Here is a 20,002-nt window from a genome sequence, read left to right on the forward strand (position 1 = left end):
CTCAGTGTGTGTGAAAGGACTCATCGGGCCCGTCTCTCCAGCCCCGCTCTGCTCTGCTCCACAAACACTGGAACCAAACGCTAGCTCTGGGTCCGGACACATAGGAAATCCCTGGTTGGTGATCCAGCTTCACGTATTTTGTCGGATCGAGTTTGTCCCGGCGACAGCGCCGGCGGTGCAGCCTGTCTGTCGCTCCAAGGCAACGAAATAAACCCTCTAAGTGTTTAAGATTGATTTCCAGCATTGGTCCATCCAGGGCTGCAGAAGACATCACGCCCATGTCCATTCAAACAGCTGTGCCTTGGCGAGGTCTATAAATGTTAACATTTATGACTTTTTAATAATTAGTATTATCTGCGGCATCTCTAAGCACTATAAAGAGACTCGATGGAGGGAGGGGTCGGTTGTTCTGGCTATGATTCTAGTCTTCTCTAAATGTCTCTGGGCTACTAAGCGACACGAGAGGAAAACCTAAGAGGAGACGATGACGTGTGGGGCTGTATGATACAAATGCTAAAGCGTCGGAGCGCTGCCGTACAAAAATCAAACAGAGCAACGGATGATTTAAAAAAACGTACAATTCGATCGTCTTATAAAAGAAGCAATGGAAATGAAAACAAATGACAATCTCAAGGTTCTATTTACATTCAGAGAACAATACGTCAGATTCTCTTATTTCTCTTTCTCCTCCTCCTCCTCCTCCTCCATCCTCCCGCTCCCCTTCGGAGGGTCCGACAGGGTTTTGCTACAGAGGCCCGGCCCTCCGAGCGGTTTCCATCGGCCTTCCCTTCCTGCATGCATCAGTAGATGTGTGTGCCTTGTGTGTGTGTGTGTGTGTGTGTGTGTGTGTGTGTGCCCTGCGATCAACTTCTGCGGTGGCCCTGACCGTGGTGACGGGGCAAAACCAAGCTGCCGAAGAGGGTTCCCTGCGGCGCGGCGTTTGACACGGTCAGGAGCGGAGGCATCTGCCGGCCATATCCTCGGTAGCCTGTTGCATTTGCGTGGACGGATTAAATCTGGGGCCGCAGTGGAAAAGTGGTCTCACTGCTTTCATCATAGTTATTTTGTTCTATAAAGCTTTTATCATAAAAACTGATCACGTTTAAATAGAGTTTACATATCTGTGTTTAAATACTGAGGCAGACAGCCCGGGGTCCAAACCAGCGCTCCGATAACGAGTGCGGCGTAACGAGGCCTCGTGACCTTTCGGGGCGGTGAAGCGACGGGTCGAAGCACCTTGCCGCAGTGTCTCCGCTTTGAGAGGCCGATGCCGGGCTGAGTAGTCTGCTTCGAGCGTCCCGTCACGGCCTGAGAAGCCCGACGCACCGCAGCTAAAGAAAACGCGCGCCAAGGAAAAAGATAAACATCTTTCACAGCGTTTAGAAAAAGAGAAAAAAAAACGCAAAGCGAAAAGACACAACCAAAAAGTGGAAATTAATTACAAGACAGGAGTTTCCAGGAGTCTCAACAATCCTGGACACACCTGGGACACTATTTGCTGCCATGGTTTGTGGCTCGTGAAGCTACTGGAGTGGACCGTCTGTCAGCCTGTTGGAAAATGAGTGTCTTTTGATTGTTACGTCCCGATGGCACTATTCAGATCCCGCTGCAGATATTTGCTGTCAACCTTGCGTTAGCGTTTTGCTGATTATCCACCGACCGTTTCAAATAATGGCAGATTGTATGACGTTAGCTCATTTCCATTCAGTTAATTAAACGGTTTTGCCACTAATTTCTGTCGTGTTTCGTGCGAACTGCAGCGAGTTTCTGGATTTTAGAGAAGTTTACAGTGACTCGGTCCCACACACACCGTCCTGGTGAGCCAAATGTGGACTAAACCGCCGCAGAAAATAGTCCCCAACAAAAGCACTATTTACCTCTGTTTGACTATTGTGATCGAAACCACAGTGAGCAGCAGTTTTGGGAAATTACTGAGTCTCTTTAAAAAAAATAATGAAACTATATATTTGTGAGGTGTTTTTAAAGATTTTTAAAAACGCTGCGCACGTCTCGTCAAACGGGTGGAGGTGTTTTCTTCATTTCCTTGTGTTTTGTCTATTTGCACGTGTTTTCCTAAGCTGCAGCGAGCTGAGCCCTCCGGGCCACCGTAACGTCCTGGTCCCGCCCTTTTTTAAATTTTTTTTTTTTACCTGCTGAGCAAACAGGAGGAAGATGGAAGAGGAACGCGTGTGAGGAGAAACGGATGACTGACAGGTGGACGGACAGAAAGGAGGAGGAGAGGACTCTCTTAAGGCAACAGATCTCCCATCGCTGCGGGTCAAGGGGCAGGGATGGGGAACACGAACAATCACACGACGAGCGCACGCAGGCACGCACAAAGTAACAGTCGCTCTTTAAACCCATACGCGAAACGCCAGGTAAATGATTTCTGGAGGCCTCGGGGAGGGGCATGCATCTTAGGTTTGGGAGCCGCTCTGACAGCCGCACACGCATCTATAAATAGCAAAGTCATTCCCGGACGCATGCACACAAAGGCAACAGAAATAATTAGCTCGAAAACAGCCAAAACGGAGACACGCAGCGGCGATGTCTGATGACGAGGCGCAAGAAGTAAAGACACGGCGAAAAAGAAAGAAAGAAAAGAACGTGATTTTAAAAGTGTTGATGAAACAGAATGAGACAAAAGCTTCGACGAGGTGAAACCGTGTGGGAGACATTTTGGTTACAGATGAAAGACGAAATGACTTCCACTACTTTTCTTTTTTTTTCCCTTTTCTACGTCTCACTCTTCATCACATCAGCCCTCATCTTCCTCTCCTGACCTCCACCTCCCTCTGTCTTTCTTTTGTATAGAAGAGTGAGGGGCTATCCGATTAAGTGTGTGTGTGTGTGTGTGTGTGTGTGTGTGTGTGTGTGTGTAAACTTGGAGTAGAAAAGGCGAGACATCCTGTAAACAGCTTCACTGCATAAACCTGTGGAATGTATTGAGACTGTGTATATGTATGTGTGTGTTCTTACACTATAACATTACAGGCAGTGGAGTCTGTCCTTTGGTGTTTTGTTGCAGACAGGCTGTGTGTGTGTGTGTGTGTGTGTGTGTGTGTGTGTGTGTGTGCGCGTGTATTTTTTTGTAACGTGTTTACGAGTGTATGTGTGTCTAGCTGGGCCGGTTCAGGATGCTCGACATGGACGGAGCGATGGGGGGAGGCGGGACCGCGTTGTCGGGGGAGGCGGGACCGGAGCTCTCGTTGCCGTGGGGGACGGGCCCCCGGCCGCTGTACTGGCCGATGAAAGAGCCGTCCTCGTTGAACTGGATGTCCACGCTGTCCCCGTACTCGGCCAGAGAGTCGTCACTGCCCAGCTTACTCTCCCCGCACAGAGACGGCTGGCTGTCTGAGCGCTTCTCGTCTCCATCACTGAAAGACGACAGACAGAGACAGGCCGTCAGTAATTGGCTGAACGGAGGCTGAGTCTGCTTATTAAAACTGAAAGAAGTGGAACAACTGTCTGTTCACTTCGTCGCCCCTCAGTTACCTTTGCCCCACCTGTCAGACGCTGTGTTCTCACGCGGCAGGAGGCCGTTTACACTGACAACGGAGGCGGGTTTGAAGTTCTCGGTACTTTCTGAGTAACAATGGCTCCTTGATTTCACACTGACTCCACATCTCTCTACAGCTCATACATTCACTAACCTACGGGCGCTTCTGAGCGATCCAATCACATTTAAAGGATTCGACTTAAATCCCTCCAGTAATAGCGTTGTGAAGCGGCAGGACTTCCTGAAGTAAAAGTCCCATCACTTTCCCCATAGACAGTGTTAGTGAGTCACAGTCGGAGCACCTCTACGACTTGGATCTGCGTGAACCTCTCCAGGCTACTGGGTGTCGTAATGTCGAACACCTGGTTTGTCAGAAACGGAGTTAAAGTAATTAGAGCCGGTGGCTGTAACATAAGCAACATTAAGGGTATCGTTCGAAGGAGAAAATTCATTGGGAATTCCAACTTCCAAGGGTACGTGGGCGAAACCCCTCCCACGTATTCTTGCTCGGAAATACGTCGCATTGGAGGAAGACGCCTGTTTGACTGCGGCTTCAAAGCTGTGAATTAATGGCCCAGTTGTAGCGAGGAACTGAAAACGGGCGGCACATTTATGTACTGAAATAAAATCTTTAAAAATAATTTAATCTATACATTTCAATTTCCTCCTGTTTTTGTTCGTTTTGAAAAGCCGATTAAAAAAAGCAGATACAATCCCTTTAACTACCAACTAGATATATGTTTGCTGAGCTATGATTGGAATCTCTGTTCGGGGAAGAGCCAGAGCTGAAAGTTAACTATAGCAAAACTACCCAAATGTGAAATATACAGTAGTCATTTTCTTTCATAAAGTTCCTAAAATTGTCATAGATGCGACCGTAGTGCCATATAATAGAAAACCCCCAGTAGGATGTCAACTAAACCTGTTAGTGGTGAAATCGGTGATGTTCACTGTGTCTCGTAACCAAAGAATCCCCTCACTTTGAGATTAAGCTTTTAGTTTAACTAGATTTACAGACACCACCATCACATCACAACACAGTCACGGGCACAAGACGCAAAACATGCATGTAAGAGCTTAAAAAAAACCCCAAAAAAACAAAAGTAAAAACCCCAAACGAAACAAAAGGCGGTTGACTTCCTCACCTCTCCAGGGATCTGCAGGCAGAGCGTTAAGGGAAGTTAGAAAGGTGAGATAATAAGAAAGGAGAGCTGGCAGCGTTAGAGCTGGACAGAATAAAAGCATTAGTGCATGAACAGAACATAAAGTGTCATTTAGAGGTTTCATTCCAAAATAAGGTTTTTCAAATTTGAACTAGTGTAGGAAAACTGTTGAAGATGCTGGACTGTATATACTAAGCGTTAGCAAAAGTCTAGATGACGAAATTATCCACATTGTTCTTCTATTGACAACATATCAAACATTGATTGATTGGAAACTGAATCTGGTAACCATAAAGCAGCGCAGGGGCCGGAGTGGGATTAGTAGGAACACATCATCAGTGAGTGTGTTAGCGGGAACGTTAATCGGTGTCAATCAAATCAAGCTCTCGTCTCTCCCTCGTAAAAGCAGTGCACTCCTCACTCTCAGCTCTGTAATGGAGGGAGAGTCCACGCAGCGTCTCCCGAGAGGAAAACCATGTTCGGAGTGACAGCAGCCAGGAAGTGCCCCAAAGAGCGGGTTGTAATTTGGTTTGCCAAAGGGGGGGGGGTACATTTACTCAGGTACTGTACTTGGGTACAACTTTTAAGGTACTTTGCTTGAGGATTTCCGTTCACTGTTACGTCATACTTCTAGCCGAGTAGATCTGAATTCCAACTGAAATTAAATGTCAAATTGTTTTGGCTCTGCAGCTTGCAGCTCTGCTCTGTAAGTCACTTACCCTGAGTTCTCCTTCGAGGAAACCACAAGGGGGAAATTTGTTTTCGGTTTCGGGATGACAAACCCAAGTTTTTTGCATTAATTTGATGGAACACCGTTCCAGGATCCGTGTACGCGGATGGAGACGTTGCATATAGCAGTAACATCAGTGTTGTATCGCAGGCAGAGCGGGCGGTCACACCGAGCCGGACAGCAGCTGCTGCATGGCTCAACACGAGAGCCGCAACCCAACCCCCGTCTGCCCGTGACATGTGGCTGCAGTGCAATTTTGATGTGATACGAGATTTTTTGATTCCCTTCTAATTATGAAAAAAACTACAGTCAGTACTTTTAAAAAAGACGTTGACATCATGTTAGACTTCAACAAGGGATGACTGGATATGATTTCGGTTGGACTCGATTCTCTGCAGGTGCATATGTTTCCAGCATAGTCTGGCGCCCATGGGTAGGGGTGAGAGGAGACCCACCTGTACTCTCCAAACGTCTCATCTTTCATTGGCCGAGCTTCGGAGTCCACCTCCTTGTCCTCCTTGTCCTTCACTGTAGGAGAAAAAAAAAAAAGCCTCGACATCAAACTCTTCACGGCAGACCAACGAGTGTACGTGACAGTGTGTGTGTGTTTAGTCGTGCACGAGAGTGGGCGGCTACCTGCGTATTTGCCACCCCTGCTGCGTTTGATCAGGCAGAGGATGACAAGTATCAGCAGGATTAGCACGATGGCGCTGATGAGTCCTATCAACCAGCCTTGGGTGGCGAACCCGCCGGGCATCTCGGATGGCACTGAGAGACGGAGAGAGACCATCAGCAATGGTCAGGAAGTGATTAATACCAAGGACTTTCATGCAGGTGCTACCGGTCTCCTTCATCTGCTCACTGTAGATCCTCAGTGACTTTTATTTACTTTGGTGACAGAGAGAACCAGGTCCTTATTTGGAGGCTTATATTACAGACAGGCCTTTATTTCGAAGTTCCCCTGGTGAAAGCAAACTCCCTCATTGGTCGACCTTTGAGGTTAAAGTTTGCAGGAAGTGTTGGCTTTTGTTGATGGTGGCTTACGTTGATCAGGGGAGAAATGGAGGTGGAAATGGAAGGAGCATTACTGTTAAAGCAACAGAGCGGTGAGCGTGGCGTGACACTGTAGTGGAACCGATGCAGATAATTTGAGACAGCTTGATGGCACCATTAAAAGTGGCCGAATTACCTGCTGGCAGTCCCTGTCTGCCGAGCATCCGCGGATCTACAGTCAACTATCTATGCATTACTTAGACACTGAAGAACACTTAACAACACAGTGATTCTCAGGCAACTTCTGGAGTTACAAGGAACACCTTGCACTCTATGGAGTACAGTTGTACCAGATGCAGCTGTGTGGTGCCCCGGGTTTTAAAGTACATACCTGGTCCTGTGGTCGATACCACAGATTCCCACTGAGTGCTGTTTCCATGCATGATCATAAGGTGGTACGGTGTTCCTGGTTGGAGGCCTGTCAGTGAATAGAAGCCCTGCGTGGAGTTCACCACCTCCGACTCCTGCCACACGCCCCCGGCTGCAGCAAACACACACACACACACACACACACACACACGCACAAATGTCAAAGATCAGTAAAGTTGTTTGTCTCTGTCACATTCTGCACTGCTGACAGCTTTTCTCCTCCTGATTCTCATCTGCTCTTTGTTTTCTTTTTTCCTCTTCTTACTCTCTTCCAAACTTTTTCCTTTCTTTTCTGCACCTTCTAATAATTCTCCCCCTCAGGTGGATGTTGATCTCGGAGGTCTTTCCTCCTCTTACAGCAGTAACGACGGACACGTAACTGATACAACGGAAAAGCATTCAAGCACGTGCTCCATTAATAATTGTCGGCAACGTCTTCTTCTCTTCCCGTTTTCCTTCTCTCCTAGACTCATCACGCAGAAAGGTAAACTTACGACTCTTTCTGAGGAAGGAGATGCGGAAGCCGTGATTCCTGTCGCGCTCTCCGGGAACCCAGCTCATGTTGAGTGACGTGTTACTCTGGACAATGGTGATGTTTGATGGGGGAACTGGAAAGGAAGAAAGACAGGGAGTGAGGAACTGAATGAAGCTCGTGAATAAGAAGGAAATAAGAACTAAAGGCACTTGACCGCATTTGAAAGCAAATCACTGTAATTTCACCTCCGTCCAGGAGGGTGGCGCCCCTCCGTGTGATGGGAGGTCCGTCTCCGGTTGCGGTGCGTGCTATCACTTTGAAGATGTAATGGCTGCTGGGGTCCAGATGGTCCAACATTATGTAAGTCACACTGGGATCGCCGATGATCTCCATCTGCAACGGGCTGTCTCTACTCTCCACCTCTGCAGATGAAACACATCATCACCCCTGCATTAATTCGACAGCTGCTGTTTATTTACTAGCTGCTATGCAGTTTAAGATTGTACACGGAGTCCACGGAGTATAATGTCAAAACTAGCTCCGGCTCCAGATTTTGAAAACAGGACTTGTACCTGGAACGGACTACTTTTGCACTGTCGTGTAGCTAACGCCTGCTTCAAGGTAAGTTTTTTGACAAGTAGTGCTTCTGCGTTTTCGCGGTTCGGCAACTGGTTTTACGCTACTCCACTGACCTATAGGTGGCAGTCATAGGCGGTAAGCCAACAAAGGCAGGGGAGAAGAAGACTAGCAAAGCTAGTAAACACGTATTTAATCAATATGCGATTTAAAATTTTTTATTTTTTTTTTTTAAATCGGCTTTGCAAAGGTTTTGTGAGGATGTCAAGGACACACACAATGAGTTTTGGTGAAAAGTGAATGGAAACATAAAAAACTCCATGGGGCATTTTTAAGTAAAAAGATCTGAATGATTCTTATTCCACAGCCAGAAGCTGGTTAGTTGACATTTTACACTTTGCTCTTCGTACATATTAAACAAACAAAAGACACAATCTGTCAAATAGTGATCTTAAGTGGTGCTGGTAGGTGGATTTTGTTACCTTTGGACAGAGCCAGGGTAGTTGTTTACCCCTGTCTCCAGTCTTTATGCTAAGCTAAGCAGGTCCTGGCTATCGCTTCATATTTCGTGTACAGACATGAGAGCGGAGTCAATTTTCTCATCTAGTTCTCAGCAGGAACAAGAAAGAGTATTTCCCCAAAACGTAAATCTATCCCTCTAAGAGGTGGTGTTGCTCTCTTACTGTAATCTAACCAACATGAAAAAATAATGTGGAAGAATAAAGAATAAATCAAATTTTAGGATTAATTATCCTCGGTCGTGTGTTTAAAATCAAAGTTCCCATTACAAAAAGTTCAAAATCAACCCTACATGACTCGAGGAGGAAATATAATACTGCTGAATAGATACACTTCATAAGTTCATTCAATAAATATTATTAACGGGGGGAGAGGCGTCAGAAAAAGGGAAAGGTCGTGTACATTACTGACTTGTTTGGGAGAGAAATTAAGTTTTTTTTTTTTTCCTCAAACCTTTTCTCACCCCAGATTTATATTTATTTCAGCCGTCCCTTGTGTGATTTATGGCATAAAAAAATAAATAAATAAAAATCAAACAGCTACATCAAAAAAGCTTTTTCTGTGTCTATGGTCCCGTCTCTGTTTTAGGGCTTTGTTTTACTCATCAAAATCAGCAGCCAGTTCCTGTCTAGATTTTTTTAAAAATCAAATTAAATATAATTTTCCGCGCCCCTCCCCGCACCAATCATTTTCCCACAGTCCCTCATGTGCTACCCAGTGTCAAAGCTTACCCTGTTGGTACTGCACCATGTATCCCAGTAGTATGCCATTGGTTTCAACTGGGGGGGTCCAGTAGAGAATCAGTGATTTCTCCGTTGGGCTCTCAAACCTCAGCGATGCAGGAGGACCAGGAGCTGCACAGACACACACTTCTTAAGCTGGACAGACACTATATGGATTAAGAGGGACTCTGGACCTGAATTGGTCGCCCCTGACTAACGTTGGAATGGGGCCAGTTGTTGTTTGACATTCAGTTTGAAAACTCACCTCCCTCTGGGGTGCTGAAGTGGTGGGGCGGGGAGTGGGGGCCCTCCCCTTTTCTGTTAAAGGCGCTGACGGACAGTTCATACTGGGAAAACAGTCGCAGCTCTGTCACTTCCCCTGAGGTCTGCGTGCCGTGGACCACCACTACCCTCCTGTCTCTGTCTCTCTCCTTCCCTCGGTCCAGTCTTTCCTCTTTCTCCTCCCCGTGGTGCAGTTTTTCAAGAGACCTCCGGCCCCGCCCAACCTGGGGACCCAGCCTCCGGACGTAGATCTGACGGGGAGGCACACAAAAAAAATCATCTGTAGTTTAATCGAGAACGATGGATGCATTAGTGTTGCCTTTGCTTTGCTAGACTCACAAATACTGTCCAGCTGAAACGATCAGTGGAGACAGAAATTTGATCAACGATTTATTGTTTGATCTTTTTTATCAAGCAAAAATGTCAAACATTCTCCAGCTCCAGCTTCTTAAATGTGGCGATTCGCTGCTTTTCTTTCATCGTAAACTGAATGTCTTATGTCTTGTGCAATTCAAGGACATTTAAAGACGACACCATGGCCTCTGGGAGCATTTGATTTACCATTACCTGTAGATGAAATCGATAATGAAAACAGTGGTTGGTTGCAGCTGTAGCTGCAAGCATGCTCTATTTAAGTAGAGCTACAACTCACGATAAATTTTATCTGCAAATCATTTTCTCAATTAATCATTTGTCTATAACGTATGAGAAGAAAAGGGCCATCACACTTTCTTAAAAGTCCAAGGTGAGGTCCTCAGATGTCTGAGAGCAGGGCCTCGTCACAATCCTCGAAATTTGTCATTTAATTGATAAAAGGTGTTTAGAGGTTTTAGATATCCGTCTCCATCAGAATAAAACAGACTCGGTGATAGACAGTCGTGCTTAATTTTGGATAACGAGCAAATCCTGTGTCAGGCTTCGCACAGTGATGACCGTGCAAATTTTACGCAACACTTGTGAAGACTGAGTTATGGCCATTTGAGTCCATCCTGCTTCTAACGCATTAAGTAAAGCACTCTGAATCGCCTTTGCGTATGAAATGTCTATACAAATAAACCTGCCTGGCCCTGTTGCTGTAATGCCCCCTGTATGTGACAGGCCATAAAGGACGTATTGGCGATTCATGTAAAACACACGTTAGGCCACACGAACAGGAATATGGCAACTGAATAACTTTTTTCTGTTTAATACAAATAAGTTATGTCCCAAAATTGTTGAAAATATTAGGAAATCTGTATGAACACTGGCGACAATGTGCTTAGCTTCTAGGCCCCATGGTTTAAGGGCTATGAATGAAATCATAAAATGCTTTAAAAGTGGCCACATGCAGAGAAGAGCGGATGAGCTGCTGCGTCGCGCTGACTGGTACCTTGTATCCCTGCAGCAGACCCCGGACGTTCCTGGCTTCGTTCCAGCTGACTCTGACCGTGCTGTTCATCACAGATGTCTCAACTCCAGTCGGAGCCTCCTCGGGCTCTGAGAGAAGGGGAGCGAGAGAGGAAGACGGGCAGCTAGGTATCAGTCTTGCAGTAAGAATATACATGAGCAGGTATTCAACAAAAAGGCATTATAATTTAAATTCAGGAGCATGTTGCATTTGTTGTGTCCTAAGCTACTTTTCTATGGGAGTGTTATATTGTGTATTTTCACAGTAAATTCAAACCTTGCTGAGTTTTGAGTGACCGAAAGTGTTAACTCAGCGGGCGCCAGCAGAGGAAGCGCTCCCTACTGGGGGGCGCCGCCCGCCCGCCATGCGAAAGGCCGCGTCTGTAAAACTGTTGACAGGACACCCGAGCCCACAAACAAGATCAATTAGTGCTCCGCGTGTGCAAAGCCTAGAAAAGCTGTTTTCGTTTGTGGGGCGTCAACCGGCAACTGAGCGGGCAGGACCCCCCTCAACGCTAAAAGGCACACCTCCAGTACGGAGGCAGAGCGGAGCAAGCTGTCAGCAGTCTTCATTCAAATGATTCGGGCGGCACGTTCTTGAAATGCATCCGTGGCTACAACAGGTCTCCTAAAGTCATGGAAGAAAATTCTCGCGTGAGCGCAAAAGGGACCAGGCCCCAGACCAGGAAGAAGCCGCTCCCTGCTCCCTGAGAACGACTCACCTGCCACTGAAAAATCTCTGATGCTGCGCCTGAGGCCACATCCGGCTCAGGCGACGGCAGCACCAAGCAACCTCTTGGTGATAAACGCCCCGGCTCCTCCGCCCAAACGGAGCCGGGTAAGGCGCCGCAAAAATGCTTCTCAACCGAGTTGAGAAGCAATGAGTAATGTTACAGAAAATTCCCCTGCGCTTATGTTGCAGACGCCCAGCACACATTATGTGATTGCTACAGCCTCGAAGAGAATGCTGCCTAATCCACCAGTCACCGAGGCTCTCGACTCTTGACCTGAAGACATTTTGCTCAACATAATTGAGCCACTGGCAGCAATTCTCCCACTGCCCGTGACAGGCCGCACAGTGGTTCGCCTGTTTTCCACTATAAACGACAGCGAAACGGGGCATTCATGTTGAGGATTTGTCATCCGTGCCACGATAAACGTCGGCTCGGGAGATCTTTGCAGAACAAGCCTGGTCGTCTCGCGCCGCGAAGCGCGTAAATGTCTTCGATCTTCTCTATATCAAGGCTCACTTGTAAAAGAATAGAATCTGACCCTCTTTTATGGGGGTTGGGATTCTGCCATTGTGGAGTAAGAAAGGTTTTCAAGTATTTGGGGCCCTGAGGGTGAGCAGTTAACTTTTCAACAATTAGCCTCTGAATATGCTTCAACACTGACATGTTGAGTTCCCTCGCATGCAAACGTTTCGCTGAGCTAGAACATGGAGGGAAACTATCACTGTTTGATCATTTGATCATTTTTTGTATAGTTAAAGAGGCCACTGGCTCATATTCTAACCAATCCGATTGGTCTTATAGGATTCTAGACATCTTTATTATGTATTCAATTTTATTTGGTTTTTAATTTCACTTTTTTCTATTTTATTTGACTATCATTACTATTGTTATGTGTTTGTTGTCATTCATTTCTTTCTTTCTTTACTTTACCATTTTTTTTTTTCAATTACCAGTGGTATCGATCCATGTCATTTTTGTATACTGTTAATGCTGCCTGCACCGACAGTATATTGACTGCCTGAGATGGTCAAGCCTATGTTGTACACCACTCCGCAGGCCACTGCTAAGTACTTTTGTAATTAAAAAAGAAAATCTTTACATTTTCACCATTTTTATTTCTTGTTTGCATCAGTCTCAAATTATTCTACGCATTTACATTTGAACTGTCTTATCATCGGTTCTTCAGTCACCTGTAAAGCACTTTGAATTGCGCTGACCTGAATGAAAACTTGTATTTAAATGAAGCTTGATTGACGGATTGATTGGTCAAACAAACAAAGTGTTTGTGAGTATTTAAGCCTTTGGTCCACTTCACAAAAAAAAAAAAAGAAAAACTGCTGATGATTTAACTTTAGGACGTACTGTAGCTAAGTGCTCAGAAAGACCAAATCGCTTATGTACAGTGAAAGGCCCTCTCATCACAATATTTCTGGCCCTGTCACCGGCATGAATGATCCAAAGTATTCAGGTGACGTACTGTCCTCTCCGGAGTGTCCGACCTTAGGCTCCGGTGCCGGGCCCTCTCCGAGCGAGTTGACAGCCTGGACTTTGATCTCAAAGGGTCTGTACGTTCCTGTGTCATTAACCAAGAACGGCGGAGACTTTACGTAGGCGTGGTTCCACTGTGCACTCGTGCCCCCGGCCTCCCGCCATGACACCTTGTACTGGAAGTCCTGGCCGTTATGCAGGTGCTTCTCCATCTCCTGCAAAGGCGCGCAGGAACATAAGATGGATTATGATTCGACTCGGTGCTAAGAGATGGAAACAGTATTCAGATCCTTTAACTAAGTGAAAGTAATAATACAACAATGTGCAGATACTCTGTTAGTAACAAGTGAAAGTTACAAAATCATTCAAAATCCTGCTTCAGGAAAAGTATTTTCGGCAACATTTACTAAAGTAGTGAAAGTAAAACTACTGGATAACGGCCCGTTCCATATACAGTAGATTATTGTATTGAATATTTTTTACCGTTGTATTAATGTGTATGTAGCATTTTACCATTCAGCCTCGTAGCATTGAAAATGCCCCAATCATATAAAGACAGTCTGGTCCCAAAAGAGAGCATTTAAAGAGTATTTCAACCTGTTTTTAATTCATATAGGCCTGTCTAAAGAACTGACTGTATCTCTGCAGTAGAGTATAAAAAAATGAAACTTGGTTTTTTAATATACCTGATTTGCATTGAAAACAGCCTGGAATACTTTTACTGCACTGCTGGATTATTATTATTGTTTTTTAAATTAAAGTAACTTATAACTAAAGCTTTGAAATAAATGTAGTAGGGTAAAAAGTACAGTATTTCCCTCTGAAACGTAGTGGACTTACCTGGAGTGTAAGAAGTATAAAGTAACATAAAATGTGAACACTCAAGTAAAGTAAAGATGTCTCAAAATTGTACTTGAGTAAACGCACATAGCTACTTTCCACCGCTGCATGCATGTGCACGCACCAGAGCATGCGTGCACACAAATGCACACAGATTGGAGTACTCACATCCCAGGTAATGGTCAGAGTCTTTGGGTCTGTGGATTCACTGCGCACGCCAGCGGGGTTACTGTCAGGAACTGGAGGAAGGAGACCGAGGAAGAAGAAAGGCAGAAAACATCCCATGTTAAGGGGACAGTTTATTCGCTTTCTTGCTGGGAGCGACTGTAGATGAGAAGATTGATACCAGCCCCATTCCTCTCCCCTCAATGTTACAGCCAGCGGCCGGTTAGCGTGGTTTTAGCGCAGAGACGGGAAACGGGGAGAGCGCGAGCCTGGCTCTGTTACATCTTTTTACATGAGTTTAATCTGTACGAAAGCTTAAGTGTAAAAACAGGCTGAGTACCGGACAATTTCTTGGCTGGGCGCTAAGCTAACAGGCCGCTGGCTGTAGCTTCACATTCCATCTTCTCATCTATTGACAAAAAAGCGAATGAGTGTCTTTCCCAAAGTGTTGAATTATTCCTTCAAGAATGATCCAATCTGGCGCCTGGCGTCACTCACCAGCAGGCGGCGTGCTGTGGTAGTCTGAGGCCTTGCTGGGGTTGCTGTGGCCGACATCGTTGACGGCGATGACGCGGAAGCGGTAGGTGCAGTAGGGGTGGAGGGCCAGCTGCATGTGGTTGAAGTCCCCGGGCACTCTCCTCCACTCCTCCCACCTCCACTTCCCCTCCTCTGTGTGCTGCTCCTCCCGGGCCTCCACGATGAACCCTGAGAGAAGGACACGGACATGGTGACGCCGATACCGCTTCTGGTAAAACTCACTCGGAGCAGAAAAGTCAGGTGTCCATGACCCCAAGGATACAGCCCAACCATTGTACACTCTGTATCATGTGCCGCCGAAACTTCCAGAACCTATCACCAGGCAAATCCGGGTAACCTCTTCCCGTTAACCACCAGTTTATTCCAGTTACAGATGGTTTCTGAATGAATGAGGGTAGAAAACCAACAAAATAAAGTGTGGAAAATGTTCAGAAGGAATCCCAGGGAGGGAACCTCGCGTAATCAGCTGTTAGCGCCTGGCGATCGGGTCAGAGTTCAGGATTCTAACACAGAAACCAGGTAAACTAGATGCTCGTGGCCGTTGAATGCGCCGTGCAACCATTTGTCAGGCTCTGTGATCGGTGCCTCGGTGGTCAGTTTGGTTTGGGTGTGTGATTTGTGACAGCCGACACGGGTCCGGACTGACGGCACTGGTCGGGAAGTGCATCAGCCTCGTAACGGCGACCTTGTGGTTGACGCAGTTCGTTACGGGTGAACTATTGCCTGCATACACTGCAGTCATCTGAGCTTTGCACTGAGGTCAGACATCTGGCTCATATCAAGCGTTTGGTGTATCTGGACAAGTTCAACGGGGGGGGGGGGGTCATACATGCTAACACTACTAGGGGGACGGGGAGGGGGCCAGAGGGAATTAGTCTGGATTTGTGTTGTTACGAATACCAGCTGCAGTTTCACACTGGAATTCTGTCTGTAATGTTAGCTAGCTAAAGACAACGGATGTTTATTAACATGTGGCCACGGGAAAGAAAAAAAAAAAAATCACAATGCCTGATTAATATAAACGATAAATATGTTTCAGCCATCAAGAGATGTAGATGAGGAGGGATCACTGCAACGTCGCAGACGTGGTGTTAAAACTGCATTTTGTTGGTGCAGTTTTTTTCACACTGCAGCTAAATCAAGACTGACATTTGAAGCTGAGCCGAATACAAATGGCTGTATGTTTTATGTGTGTGTGTGTGTGTGTGTGTTGAGCACCTGTGATGGGGCTGTTGTGTGAATGTCCTGGGATCCAGCTGAGAGTGAGGCTGTGGTCACCGACATCAGACAGAGACAGATCCCTGGGAGGGTCCGGCCGTGCTGAGGGTCCAACAGAGAACTGTCAGCATTAAAACTGCCACACCTACATGTGATACACACACACACACACACACACACACCGTGACATACCTACTACAGTGATCGAGCCGCTGGCTTTCACCTTGTCCAGGTCAGTGATGACCTCACAGGAGTAAGGCGCCGTATCGTCTGATTGGACGTTCGTCACTTTCAAGGTTCCATTCTCAAAGAAGGTGTACCTACACACACACACACACACACACACACACACACACACACACAAGCACACAGGAGTTTAATGAGGGTCTTCCCCCCCGCTGCTGTTTTTATTCAATGACATCTCCCTGACTAAGGGAAGGATTAGGATCAAATGTTCTGTTGAGCCCGTTGAGCCCAGTGAGACAACGCACCTGGACAAGCAACACAAAGGCGGCATTTACACTTTATCTGATGCGTTGTTTAAAACAGACCCCAAGGATGAGGATGAGGACTAACTGGTTGGTCTGGCAAATGCATGTCTGGTTGACTTCGCCAACTTTGATAAGAGAGCCGCCTCCCCGCGCTTCCGAACGAGGCCGATAACCTGATATTAATGAGCTTTAGTTCCGCTGTGAACTGAAACATGTGGGTGCGTGTGTTTACTTGTCATCTGGTGACGACTCCTGCATTTTTTGTTCGCCTTTCCTCCAGACAATTTGGTAATCGTGCCGCTGGGGGTCTTTGTAGATGTGGCAGTCCAGCAGGGCGCTGGTTCCTCTGAAAGCACGGACGTCCTGGGGGCCTTTGAGTATCACCGTTCGATCTGATGGGAAACAGGAAAAATACAGGACAGCAGTTTCATTTGATCTCGTTTTTTCCATTTAGCCATGACTTTGAAAAGGTCCCTCCTTTCTTTTGGGACCGACTTTTTAATTTCTAACACCATTTGCGATTCGTGGAAACTTGACGTACGTAGTCACAGTCTGTCTTCAGGGTACATTTCACAAATAGGATTTGAGTTCATCAATTTTAAGAGATCACTCAGAAAGTACATTCATTAGTTCGACTTTCAGTGGAGTGTGTCAGTGTCCATTGTTACTATGATGTAAATGCCTTTCCACCCTGACAAGAAAAAGTTCTGGGGACGTCTTGGCGTTTTTTAAAAATGTTGAATCTTGGCTCCAGAAAACGTGCGTGTGACTCACTGAAGACTTCCAGGTGTGCAGTGATGGAGATGCTGGTGCGTTCGACAGAGCAGGTGTACGTTCCGCCGTCATCGTGGGTGACGTTGGACAGGACGAGGGTCCCGTTGGTCAGCAGGGAGACACGAGGGTCCGACAGCAGAGAACCCACGTCCTCACCCAGGGAGACAGGAGGGTCCAACAGCAGAGGAACCATGTCCTCTCCCCTCCTACAAACAACACACACACACACACACATATTGATCCTTGCATTCGCTGAGCAGAGGTGTCACTGCAGCTCTGTCCGTCTAGCGTCCTTCGGGGTTTATTCCAACATTGGACACACGGAAATTAACAGCGCCAGCAGTACATCCCTGTATCTCGATCAATGGAGGTGTGTTTCCTGGCTCATTGGAGAATGGATAATAGACAGAGGAAGATCAATAAATGATCGGCCGGAGAGAGGAGAGAGAAGCAGCATCAGTTCGAAGACTGGGAGCATAAAGTATAAGGCCTGTAAAATTTACAAGCTCTCACTCTGTGCTGTGCTGTTTCTATTTCCACTTCTACTCTCTGCTTCTCTACAGCTCTCACTAGTTTCCCGTCATTTGACTTTTTTATCACTTCTCTATAAAAACAGTCTAAATTTTAAGACACTTTGTGAGGGGCTGCACATCAATTCTGTCATTTCTGTACAACGACATCATGCACGGAGCCGCTGAATGGGCCGAAAGAGGTTGACTGACGTCCCGCTTGCGGCTCTGTGCCACCGGACCTGGGTGTGGTCAGCCCCTGCACGGGACACTGATCTACAGAGCGCTTTCCGTCAGTGCGACCACCTGGGGGCGCTGCTCCATTCAAAGTAAAGACCAGAGGCTGTATGGCAGGGACTGATCACCGCCCTTTGCTTAGTTACTCTGATCATTTCAGGCAAGGACTCATTCAAAAGCTTGGAAATTTTTAAGTATTTAAAATATGATCTTACACCCGAGGAAACTGGTGCTATTCTTTACTTTCACAGTCGGCAAATCCTGTGAAAAGACCCAAACCATCAACGTGCTGGTCCGTCTCTCAATATTTTCTGACTTCGCTACTGTGTCCGTGGCCCTGAGCCACAAGCCCATTGGTTCCCGACGAAAACGTAAATCTTTAGAAATGACCCACAAATATATGGTCTCATTTTTATAAAAGGCTCAGTTCCTCAATTTCCTAAAACACCTCCTCACTGTAATTTTTTTAACAAACAAACAGATGCAAAAGTGAATTCGTTGAGGACTATTTTCAGCGGCGGATTAATCCCCATCGTTCATTTATTTGATGAGTCTAAAAAGACAGGAGCACTGACTGGAGGTTGTACAACCCCAGAATAAACCTTTTCCACATCAGACTTGTCAGGAAAAGCACAGGTTGAAATAATAATCACATTAACAATGGCTCCGTTTTATTAAAGTGTCCCAGTAAGTCATGACAGTCTGACAGGGAGCAGCTAAATGGAATTTTATTATTCACACCTGTGCTTTTCCTACTGTAAAAATGTCTGCAGGGAGAAGGGAGTCTCAACTCGTCTCACACTTCTTACGTCCCAGATTACAGACCCGCCCCCTATTCGCTGTACGCTGCAACGCATTTGAAGTCCGCCACGGAACTCGGTTTGTCCAGATTCTTCTCTCACCGTTTACAGTGGGGCCCTCAAAAATTCAACCAAAAAAAGTAGTGCACACAGCTTCCTGCTAACAATCCCACAATGCATTGTGTGACATTTCAAAAAGAAAAAAAGAGAAAAAGTTGTGCGACTGTGACCAGACAACAGGTTGATGACAAGAAATTTCAATTTTCTGGTGACGCAGTGATTTCGGACACAGTGACTCTGACAGTGACGGTGACGCTTTAAGACTTGGGACGGTAGGAACGCTCAGGCACCGCGTTGGAGTCTGAGCACTGTGTGTGTCCGTGTCTCACCATTCGACGTGTGGTCGCGGAGAACCGAAGGTTTCACAGTGCAGCTTGATGTCTCCGCCCTCAGCCACTCTGTACACCACTCCATCAGAGGAGAGGATCTGGGGATGGAGCTCTGAGAGACACAAGGGACGGAAAGAAACATCGCCATCACATCATCCTCACACGGGGGGCATAAAACGTTTAAACAGGCCGAGAGGAAAGCGAACCGTGCACATACCGATGACGTAGAGGTAGGTGTTGAGGAGAATGGAGCCGTGTACGTTGGTGGCCTCGCACTGATACACAGCGGTGTCAGCGTATTTGACGTCCCTCAGTATCAACACGCCGGCCGAGGCGCTCCGACGAGGGTCGTCGTCCACCTCTACGCGGTGGGGGAGGGCGGTGAGAAAGAAGAGGTTAAAAACAGGAGCCCGGCACTGCACGATCGGATGATATAGTGAGTTTGTCAAACAGAAACTCCGACTCACAGGCTGAATACAAAGAAGTGTTTAACCAGGAGGCAGCAGCTGTTACAGGCTCTGACCTCCTCTGTCTCCCTTCTCGTTTTACCACCCGGCCATTTTTAACTTTTATTCCTCCTCGTCCCTGATTTTATTGCATCTGTAATTCTAGCGTAGACATGGTGTTGAAATTAAGTGAAATGATTTAGTTCAGACTTTCTTTCTTTCTTTCTTTCTTTACTCCCCACTCTCTTTTGCACTTTCCTTCCGGCCAATTCCATATCGTCTCTGAGATCTGCTACGGCGGACAGACAATGGGCTGACCGGAGCCGGGAAATGATCGCTCTTCTTCCCTGAAATCTATCTGTGGTCATCAAGCTTCGCGTAATAAAATGACACAGAGGATGCAGTGGACGTGGAGATTTAAAATGTGGATGAAATTGGGCCTCAGAGCCGGGAGGGGCATGCCACTTCGGCACAGAGGAACAGAAGTACTCAGTTATAGTTGAAAGTAACTTTTCTTAAAGAATATGAGTAAAAATAATACAGGGAGCTGGACCCATGGTTTCTCAAACCCCCACAAAAACCAGTTTAGATAAGGTTCAG

At 46.5% G+C, this 20,002-nt stretch overlaps 1 protein-coding gene across 7 annotated transcripts in view; it reads right to left on the reverse strand.

Moving 5' to 3' along the window:
• Positions 1-842: 842 nt before the first annotated feature.
• LOC120804085 (neural cell adhesion molecule L1-like) overlaps positions 843-20,002 on the reverse strand; it is a 56,619-nt gene continuing 37,459 nt past the window's right edge. For 4 of the 7 annotated variants that reach the window (XM_040153285.1, XM_040153288.1, XM_040153282.1 and 1 more), the window contains 20 exons: positions 19,174-19,317; positions 18,957-19,068; positions 17,022-17,227; positions 16,480-16,639; positions 15,949-16,076; positions 15,757-15,858; positions 14,500-14,706; positions 14,005-14,075; positions 12,986-13,211; positions 10,758-10,864; positions 9,372-9,639; positions 9,116-9,238; positions 7,535-7,711; positions 7,309-7,422; positions 6,777-6,926; positions 6,029-6,160; positions 5,848-5,920; positions 4,645-4,656; positions 3,077-3,377; positions 843-3,046 (listed from right to left, as the gene is read on the reverse strand). In XM_040153285.1, the coding sequence (XP_040009219.1) occupies positions 3,119-3,377; positions 4,645-4,656; positions 5,848-5,920; positions 6,029-6,160; positions 6,777-6,926; positions 7,309-7,422; positions 7,535-7,711; positions 9,116-9,238; positions 9,372-9,639; positions 10,758-10,864; positions 12,986-13,211; positions 14,005-14,075; positions 14,500-14,706; positions 15,757-15,858; positions 15,949-16,076; positions 16,480-16,639; positions 17,022-17,227; positions 18,957-19,068; positions 19,174-19,317 (2,771 nt within the window). In that variant the 3' untranslated portion in view covers positions 843-3,046; positions 3,077-3,118. Of the gene's footprint in view, positions 3,047-3,066; positions 3,378-4,644; positions 4,657-5,847; positions 5,921-6,028; positions 6,161-6,776; positions 6,927-7,308; positions 7,423-7,534; positions 7,712-9,115; positions 9,239-9,371; positions 9,640-10,757; positions 10,865-12,985; positions 13,212-14,004; positions 14,076-14,499; positions 14,707-15,756; positions 15,859-15,948; positions 16,077-16,479; positions 16,640-17,021; positions 17,228-18,956; positions 19,069-19,173; positions 19,318-20,002 lie in introns of those variants that run through there. The other 3 variants (XM_040153289.1, XM_040153286.1, XM_040153283.1) reach the window with 2 other exon arrangements.

Source organism: Xiphias gladius, chromosome 18 (genome assembly GCF_016859285.1).
Source record: "Xiphias gladius isolate SHS-SW01 ecotype Sanya breed wild chromosome 18, ASM1685928v1, whole genome shotgun sequence".
Taxonomy (NCBI): Eukaryota; Metazoa; Chordata; class Actinopteri; order Istiophoriformes; family Xiphiidae; genus Xiphias; species Xiphias gladius.